At 51.5% G+C, this 9365-nt stretch overlaps 2 protein-coding genes across 2 annotated transcripts; both read right to left on the bottom strand.

Moving 5' to 3' along the window:
* Window positions 1-1056: 1056 nt before the first annotated feature.
* LOC118716331 (olfactory receptor 13C7-like) lies at window positions 1057-2495 on the bottom strand. Its single transcript, XM_036433395.2, has one exon. The coding sequence runs from the start codon at window positions 2038-2040 to the stop codon at window positions 1057-1059; it is 984 nt and encodes a 327-aa protein (XP_036289288.1). The 5' UTR covers window positions 2041-2495.
* A 5524-nt stretch (window positions 2496-8019) lies between these two features.
* On the bottom strand, window positions 8020-9142 carry LOC118716332 (olfactory receptor 13J1). Its single transcript, XM_036433396.2, has one exon. The coding sequence runs from the start codon at window positions 9125-9127 to the stop codon at window positions 8189-8191; it is 939 nt and encodes a 312-aa protein (XP_036289289.2). The 5' UTR covers window positions 9128-9142; the 3' UTR covers window positions 8020-8188.
* Between the last annotated feature and the right edge of the window lie 223 nt (window positions 9143-9365).

Here is a 9365-nt window from a genome sequence, read left to right as displayed (position 1 = left end):
GAGCTGTGCTGGGAGGGGACAAGCAGGGACTGGGACTAAAGCTGGTATCTTGAGTTGATGCAGGTGGAGCCTGGTGTGTCTCCAATGAAGTATTTGCTGGTTCTGTGGTGCCTTTTTTTCTGGGGCCAAATGTGTGGGGAGGGGAGGGAAAGAGGGACCCTGAGGAGGTCAGCTTGGGTGATGGGAGCCTAGCCGAATGAACTGCTGGAGCTGCTGTCTGAGGCTTTAGTCCCATTGTGTCGGGCTGCACAGCCAGGAATAGGGAGTTGTGAGTGAGTCTGTGTGTGTGTGTGTGTGTGTGTGTGTGTGTGTGTGTGTTTTGAGATGATTTAAGCCAGTGAGACAGATCTCCCTTGTGGTACCCACACTCAACAAGGAAGGAAGCTGAGTTTCCAGAAAATTGGACTAGCAGGTACAAAGCTCAGATGGGAAGGAATTATCACCAGAATGTAACTTCTGTTTTGAGCCCCATTTGCCTGAGTGCCAGAAGGATCATATTTTGTCAATTTGGAATTTCTTCTCTTTCCACAAAAGTCACAGCTGAGTCCCGAGGGTTTGTGTAGTGCAAAGATGTTGGGAGCATGTTCTTTCTGGTCATCACAGTCTATATGGCACCTTCCCCCGAGATGTACATCATTCCAGCTGGCCCTCTGTCAGCGGAGCAGGTAGGCCTGGCCGGAGCAGATTTCTGGTCCTATCTGTATAACCCCTTTTAGTCCTAAGGCTCTCTACCACTTCTGTGCCACCTGCAATGACAGACCTTGGCTACTCAGACACACCTTGAAGCCACTTAAAATGTGCGTGGAAGTAGCATGCTACTTCTGAGTGGAAGCTTGAAGAGTCAGTGCAGGCCTTGTCATTTTCTCTTTTCCTGTTGTCATGGTGACCAGCAATGTTCCAGTAGTTGCTCTATTACTTTGAGCCCCAGAGGGGTGAAGATAATGATAGAATAGACCCCTCCGCCAGCCAACCTCCAAAGGGCCTGTAGCACGAATGAGAAATAAATCTTTGGGTTCCTAAGCCACTGACGTTTTGAAGTTCTCACCATATCATAACCTAGACTCTCCTGCCGGATAGAGGTTGAGAACAGGAAAAGCGGGGCATTTCCCTGCAGAGCAGCTTCCCCCCCAGCAGAGCTATGGCAGCAGCTTTTACCTCTGCATTTCTCAGGCTGTAAATGATGGGGTTCAGGGAGGGGGTCACGACCCCATAGAACAATGCAATAATCTTATCCAGGTCAGGGTCCTTGGCCTTGGGCTTGAAGTACATGAAGGAGATAGTCCCATAGAAAACCACTACCACTGTGAGGTGGGCGGAGCAGGTGGAGAAGGCTTTGCGCCGGCCTGCAGCAGAGGGCACCCTAAGGATGGCATTAAGGATGAAAATGTAGGACATGCAGATGAGCAGGAGCGGGGCCAGTGACAGGACAGCTGTGGCCACCATTAGAAGCAGTGCATTGAGAGAGATGTCCCCGCAGGCCAGTTTCAGCACGGCCAAGATCTCACAGAAGAAGTGGTTAATGACACGGTGGCCACAGAACGGGAGGCTCCAGGTGACAATAGACTGCAGCAGTGAGTTGGCAAAGCCCGTTCCCCAGCTCAGCACTGCCATCCGCACGCACGTCTGCCCATTCATGAGTTCTGGGTACCTAAGCGGCCGGCAGATGGCCACATAACGGTCACATGCCATCACGGCCAGGAGCACGCACTCTGTGGAGCCCAGTGCCAGGGTCAGGTACAGCTGCAGGACACAACCAGGGAAGGAGATGGTCCTTTGGGCTTCCAGGAAGTTGACCAGCATGAAAGGCACGAAGGAGGATGTGCCACAGATGTCCAAGAGAGAGAGGTTGCTGAGAAAGAAGTACATGGGGCTGTGCAGGCGGGGGTCCAGCACGTTAAGCCCGATGAGGAGGGCATTCCCCAGCACGTTCACGGAGTAGATGCCCAGGCAGAGCACAAACAGGACCATCTCTAAGTCGTGGTGGCCGCATAGGCCCAGCAGGACATACTCTGTCACGGCTGTCTCGTTGGCCCCACCCATGTCATTTTCCCTCCTTTCACATCTGGGCCACACAGGTGCTGGAAAAAGTTCTAGCTGGCCCTGGAGCCAGGCAACCTGAACACGTGCCCTGGGGAAGGTCAGCCCCACCTCTGGAATGTAGTTTCACCGACTGTATACTGAGAGACTTAGACTTAAGGTCTGCAAGCTGGCCTTCTCGGCTCTGCAGTTCTGACTTAACTCAGAGGAGATGAGATACATTCTCGTCCCTTCAGCTCTTTCGTGGTTCCCCCCGGGTGGGCCCGGGAGACAATATTTGATAAGCTCCTCTAGAATTTAGAGTTCTTGTCTGTTAACAGGAAACTCTAGGTTATGGCTTCCTATGGCTGAATCATGCACATAGTTTCAGATTCATTCATTGGTGAATATTTTTGAATGCTCTCTGCTAGGTATTGTTTAGGTTCTGGGGCTATAGCAGTAAGAAAAATAAGTGGACAGGAAGTTGCCGCACCTATCACTTCCCTCTTCCCTGGATTAGGTGAGGTGAGCTCTGCAAGGCAGGTGGTGATGGATGGTGCTCACCGAGTGTTCCTTTTGGGCCTTAAGGGTTGAACATTCCCACTTACAGGGTGCGTAAGCCTGATTTCTGATCATCACTCCTTAAGGAATCACAGACCCTCTGTTGATTTAAAAAAAACACAGTGTATCCCAGTAGAGCCACTGGCCACAGGATTTAAACCTGGTCATGAAAGCCAAGTAGCACCTCTTTGACCTCCATATTGCTTTTTAGGATAGACGGGACTGGCACGGATGTCACACAGGAGGGAAGACCCTGACCTCATCTCGCCGATTTGTCAGTCACTGATGAGTTTGTAAAGGGAGCGCTGGGCAGAGGCTGCAGTCTTCGCCCAGTGCTCTCATTGCTGTCCGGAGCGGGACTCACCGCCTCCTTGGGAATTGCCAGTGTCAGGGATTCCCAGGAGGAAGCTGAAACGTCCCCAAGGCAGTCTTGTTAAACTGGAAAGCTGCCTTGTGGCCCAGGTGACCTCGGGTCTAAAGGAGAAATAGAAACTGAGTGTGACTCTTTCATTCAGAAGATATAAGCACCTCCAGCCCCTTCCCTGTGGGATTGACTGCAAGGCCAGTGTCCTGTGACAGCACTGGAGCCCTGTCTGCCCTTCAGGGATGGATTCCTCCTCATCCTCCCTCCTTAGCTGCAACCTGTTTGTAGGTACACAAGGGCTCACCCTCTGCTTACAGACATTCTTTTTCCCAGTGCTACCTCTTTGCCTAAGAATTTTCCTTTTGTAGGCATGCCCTCCCTCCCTTCTCCAGTGGGGCCATTCCTGCTCATTCCTCAGAGCCCAGCTTAATCTCCTTTTTTCTCCCTCCTGCTCCCTGCAGTCACCTGCTCTCTTCTGACGCTTTTAGTCCTTCGCCTTCCCTCTGTGTTCAGGTAGGTGCTCTGTACCTGTGTCCTCTACTACACCCGTGAGCAGGACGCTGTCTCCTTCCTCTCAGCACTTCCTACAGCGAGTACTGCCAAGAGCAGTCACTGAACAGATAACCAAGGCACGATTCAAAAACTTCCTTTTGCATCCAGCGTCAGCACTAACTGGCTGTGTGATATTGATCAAGTCACTGGACCTCTCTGAGACTCGGTTTCCTTTTGAAAAGTGGGGATGCTGTGTAGCTCAGGGGAAAATGCATGTAAAGGTGCAGGGAGCTGCCCAGCACTAGCAAGTTGTCACTGAGGCTCCAGATCAGAGAATTTGTCTTCAGCCATAAAGCACCTGTTGGGGTGTGCTCGACACCTCCGGAGGTGATGACCAGATGTCTGGCTTACACCCCCTGTAGAGTGGAAATGTTTGACCTTTAAGGCAGCGTCTGTCATGACCCCCTCTCTCCCCAGAGCCTGCAATGGTTTTCCTTCTTTCATCCTGAATCAGGGAAATAGTAAGGGAATTTCTCATGCTACGCCTCCACTGTAGGTTTTCAGGGGGCTCTGTTCCACACCGCCGTCCTCAGAGACCTGGCTGCTGGAGGCTCCACTATCGGGAGCATCACCAGTGGGTATGGCTGGGGAAGAATACACTAGAGCATTTCACACCAGCAGTTAACTGCTCTGACGCAGTAGAGATGTGTTTCACATCCGCCCACAACCCACTGGCCCTGTGTAATCCTACCACATGCTCAGAAAGAGAAGAACGGGAAACATAGCTGAGTGTTTGGATAAAATGACTTTCACACAGAAAAACACTGCATCTATCCGCCAATGTCTCACTCTGTCCTGCCCTGGGAAATCAGGTTCACAGAGAGAGAGGAGTGTCTCTGTCTAATTCCACTCCCCAGATTCACCCCCTGAGAGACTGGGTGATGCCATGAACTGGGCCTGGGAGTGAGGGAACTGGGTTTGATTCTTTCTTCTGATTCTATGACCTTGGTTAAATACTCCTTTTGTGATATGGAAGCATTCGCTTAGGCAGTCTCTGGTACTCTGTAACCGGCAAACATTTCCTCACATCCTTCCATCACCTTCCAATCGTGAAGTCTAACAGGCTCAGGGTTATTTTTCAAGGTAAATACCATATCAATTTCATTAGCTGATCAATCTAGTATGAACCATTTCATACTTATTTTATAAGGAAGGTGAATGACCCAGCAAGATGAAAGCTTGGTTTCCAGTTTCCCTCACAGGCCGGGATCTCAGATTCCTGCATCACTACCTGCTTGCTGTATAGCAGAGCAGGTGAGTGTTGGGTTGGAGTCACCTGACCAGGACCCCAATTCCAGGTCCCACTTGCTAACAGTTTCCTCAGCCCTACCTTCCTTACCTGTAATGCGGAGGTAAGAACAGTATTTCCTTGTGTGGTTATTGTGAGGATCCAGTGACATGGTGCATGCGAAGCTCTCAGCACAAAGCCTGATGCATGGTAAGGAATCAGTAAGTGGTAGCTGATATTCTTAGTATTATGTCCTCTTTCCCAAGCAGATACTCTGATTTTTACATGTCTAAAAAAGACTGACTGAGAGGAGTCAGCATGTTATGGATTCTCCTTACCTCCTACCTGTTGGCCCAGTGGCATTAGTGCATGCAGGTAGCTGGGGTGGGCTGCCACGTGAGCTGGCCCGAGAGCAGAGCTGGGAATTGCCAAGTTCATTACCAGGAGACACACTAGGCTGGGATGGGCCAGGGTTGCGCCCACGAGGACCAGCCTCCTGAGGCCTGCCACATAGACGGCTTGCCTGCTCCCTGCCTTCAGGGACTTTGCAGTCTCTGGCCAATTTAAAGTTCAAACTCTGCAACTACACAAGATACAGGTTTGGCAGCAGTGGGGCTTCAGAGACCCAGGTTCCGTGTGCTGTCCCGGGAAGGGGGTTGGGGCGGGCACAAGAGAGAGACTGGACAGAATCTGAAGTCTGAGTCTCATTGCAGTCCTGCCCTTTTGGGGCTGAGGCTTGGGGACCAGGGCTCCCCTGCTCTGGACCTGGGCGTACTGGTCTGTGAAATGGGCTGTCTGCTTCCACGGTTGTTGTAAGGACCTGGATTCATGGAATGTGAAGAAAAGAAAATTGCTGGATGGGGTATGAGACCCCAACAAGCACTTGCGAGGGACCATTAAGTCCGAGATTTAGTCAGGTACATGAGGTCTACGGGTTTCTTTCTTGTTCTTTTTTTTTTTTTTTTTTTAAATATATTTTTATTGATTTTGTACAGAGAGGAAGGGAGAGAGATAGAGAGTTAGAAACATCGATGAGAGAGAATCATCGATCAGCTGCCTCTTGCACACCCCTCACTGGGAATGTGCCCGCAACCAAGGTACATGCCCTTGACCGGAATCGAACCTGGGACCTTTCAGTCCGCAGGCCAATGCTCTATCCACTGAGCCAAACCGGTTTCGGCTACGGGTTTCTTTACCTCCTCCCTTCTCAATCCCTTATCTTTCATTTTCTGTTTTCTTCCCACAACAAAAAATAAGTTGACACAGTTTAGGGACTAAAATACTGTTTTAAGTAAAGTAGCAGCTGACACAAAATTTTCCATTATGCTATGATTTGGCTTTTGGAATTTTTATCAAGAATACAGGTGAAGATTGTGACCACTTAGTTTTTTTCTTTTAAATTTTTAAAAAAATTTTATTGAATTTATTTGGGTGACATTGATTAGTAAAATCATGTAGGTTTGGACTTCACCAGGATTTATTTAAACATTCTTCTATGGTTGGACATTGAGATTCTTACAATTTTTTATTACTATAAACAATCCCATGATTAATATTCTTGTATACAATTCTTTGTGCCTATATCTTCTTACACTTATTCCTAGAAGTAGAAAGGAAAAGGGTCTGGAAGTTTTTAAGCCTCTTGATTCATGCTCCAACTTACTCTGCAGGAAATTCATATCAGTCCATTTCCATTCCCACCAGAAGTATATGACATTACCTACTTCGATGCACCTTAATTAACAATAGACATTTTTAAATTTCTTTGCCAGTTTCAGGGGCGGAGAATTGCGTATAACCAGTGGCCTTTCTAACTGTAAATGTGATGTAAAACCCCCAATGCCCACAGGACGAAGTCCGAACTCCTCCAGTGGCATTGAAGGCCCAGCAGAACGTCTTGGCTGGCAGCCTTCACTCTGGCTTGATTGAGAGGGTTGAGGTGCAGGGAGCGGGGTGCTTCTCTCCTCGGTGCCTCTGTTCTGACCAACAGAAGCAGAAAGGGGGACGGAGGGGAACGGAGGACTCAAGCAAGGGCTGTGCTTACCTGCTTGGAGGCCAAGACCAGCTCTTCCGTCATAGAGATGGTGCCTCTGAGGCCAGAGCGGGCAGGGAGTGGAGATGCTGCGAGAATCTAGGCCCATTTCTGTGGTCACTGAGCTCTCAGCAAGGAAAGCTGGGAAGAGGCTGCGCACCAGGACGAGTTGGCTATGGCAGGATGCCGGGGGATGGGATGAAGAGCAGTAGAGCAAGCCTCCCCAAAGCCAGGTGAGGCCTGGATGCTGCACAGGGAGGTACCAGCAGCTGCTGCTGCTAAGGGAAGACGGGGGAGTCCAGGCCCTGGGCCGCTCCAGGTGACTGTGTCCTGGCAGCTGGGCAGGCCTCGAAATCTTGGACTTGATGCCTCATCGCTGCCTCTACTGTCATCTCCCAGTGGCTCTAGGCCTTGCCTGTCATCTGTGCACTCCATCTCAGCTCTGCTCAGATTTGGGGAGAACCCCAGGCTCTGCCATTAGTTTCCCTACATTGACACTATCATTTGTTTATTGAGGAAACCTATGAGAGGCCTGGGTTAGGGCAGGGTGGAGCTTTGGAAAAGAGTGGAATTCGACACACTCTGCCCTGACAGTAATACTTAAAAGAGAGCAGCAGGAGCAAAGTGGGGTGGCTTCCAGGAGGAGGTGGCACCTGTGCTGGACCTTGAGGGTTAGGCACTCCTTTTACACATGGAGTTGTGTGCTGGGCCGGGGCCGCTTTGTGGGGAGAACCAAGAAGAGCACCGAGCAGGGCAGTGCTGGGTATCACCGAGGCCCCACTTGGCTGGTGGGTGTGGCTGTTGGGAGTGAGAATGTGGGTGATGGGCTACGGGATTGGTCAGGACCTCAAATGCTCACTGAAGAGGTTGCATTTCGTCCTGAGAGCAGTGGGAAGCCATTTAGGGGTTTCAGTCCGGAGAGTGACATGATCACATGTGCTTTTTAAAAAGATCTTCTGGCTGCCCTTAGGAGGAGAGATTGGAAAGAGGAGGAAGACTGGAATGTGGCCCGGCTGGTGTGGCTCAGTGGTTGAGCGTCAGCCTATGAGCCAGGAGGTCATGGTTCGATTCCCAGTGAGGGCACATGCCCGGGTAGATCCACACATGTAGGAAGCAGCCGATCGGTGATTCTCTCTCATCATTGATGTTTCTATCTCTCCATCTTCTCTGGAATCAATAAAAATATATTTTAAAAAATAAAGACTGGCATTGAGGCCAGCCAGGAGGCTGGCAAACATGTGGGGAGTGATACCGAGGGCTGGCCAAGGGCAATACTGGGGAAGGAGCAGAGAGGGGGATGTGAGCTATTCTCTGCACATCGGTGGGACTTGGTGCTGCCTTTACGGGATGAAGATTCCAGAAACACAGCCCCATGCTCCACACCATCCTCACTTTAGGCACCCGAGGCCTCGCCTCCTGACCTGCAGGCCCTCCCTTACGTGCAGCACCACCTCCTGCCCCACACCTTCCTGGCGGCCTCCTTCACCTCCCTGTTCCTCAGGCTGTAGATGACGGGGTTCAGCATGGGCGTGACCACGGCGTAGAGGACCGTGAAGACCTCGTCAGAGACGCCGGCCTCCTTGCGCTTGGGCTTCATGTACATGAAGATGACGGTGCCGTAGAAAAGCAGCACCACAGCCAGGTGCGCCGAGCAGGTGGAGAAGGCCTTGTGGCGCCCGGCAGCCGAGGGCACCCTCAGGATGGTGGCCAGGATCAGCGTGTAGGACAGGCAGATGAATGCCAGGGGCACGGGCAGCAGCAGAACGGCGCCCACCAGCAGGAGGGCCTCGCTGACGGACGTGTCCCCGCATGCCAGCTTCAGCACCGCCAGGATCTCACAGGTGAAGTGACTGACCACGCGGTGGCCACAGAAGGGCAGCCTCATGGCGATGACCGTCTCAGTCACTGACTTGAAGAGACAGAGGACCCAGGCGGCTCCTGCCAGCAACAAGCAGAGCCGCCGGCTCATGAGCACGGGGTACCTGAGTGGCCGGCAGATGGCCAGGTAGCGGTCGTAGGCCATAATGGCGAGCAGCAGGCACTCCGTGGAGCCGGTGGATAGGCTCAGACACATCTGGACTGCGCAGCCAACAAAGGAGATGGTCTTCCAGGCCGACAGGAGGTGGACTAGCATCAGGGGCACGAAGGTGGACGTGTAGCAGATGTCCAGGATGGAGAGGTTGCCCAGGAAAAAGTACATGGGCGTGTGCAGGTGGACATCCAGCACGCTCACCGCTACGATGGCCGCGTTCCCCAGCAGAGTCACCAGGTACATGGCCAAGCACAGAGGGAAGAGCAGGCGCTCCAGGGAGGGGTAGCCAGAGAATCCTTTCAGAACGAACTCGGAGACCTCTGTCCCATTGGCCAGCTCCATAGCTGCAGTGGAGGGGGAGAGGGTGTAGGATGGTGGGGAGCTCACACACACAGCCTCTTTTGGGATGAGGCATATTGCTCCCACACACACTCTCTCTGTGACTTGGGGCAATCCCTGTACCTCTGGGCTGCAGTTTATCAACGGGAAAAATGATTTAGATCAGCATTTCACTGAGTGTGAATGGAAATGTTAGTAGGCAAACTGAAAAATCAAATCGAGACAACATTGGATTAATCAA

Source organism: Pipistrellus kuhlii, unplaced genomic scaffold (genome assembly GCF_014108245.1).
Source record: "Pipistrellus kuhlii isolate mPipKuh1 unplaced genomic scaffold, mPipKuh1.p scaffold_m20_p_12, whole genome shotgun sequence".
NCBI classification, from domain to species: domain Eukaryota; kingdom Metazoa; phylum Chordata; class Mammalia; order Chiroptera; family Vespertilionidae; genus Pipistrellus; species Pipistrellus kuhlii.
This window is presented reverse-complemented; position numbering and strand designations above follow the sequence as displayed.

Coding starts and splice junctions, on each gene's coding strand:
- LOC118716331 (XM_036433395.2), bottom strand. CDS start 2,040: ATGGGTGGGGCCAACGAGACAGCCGTGACAGAGTATGTCCTGCTGGGC.
- LOC118716332 (XM_036433396.2), bottom strand. CDS start 9,127: ATGGAGCTGGCCAATGGGACAGAGGTCTCCGAGTTCGTTCTGAAAGGA.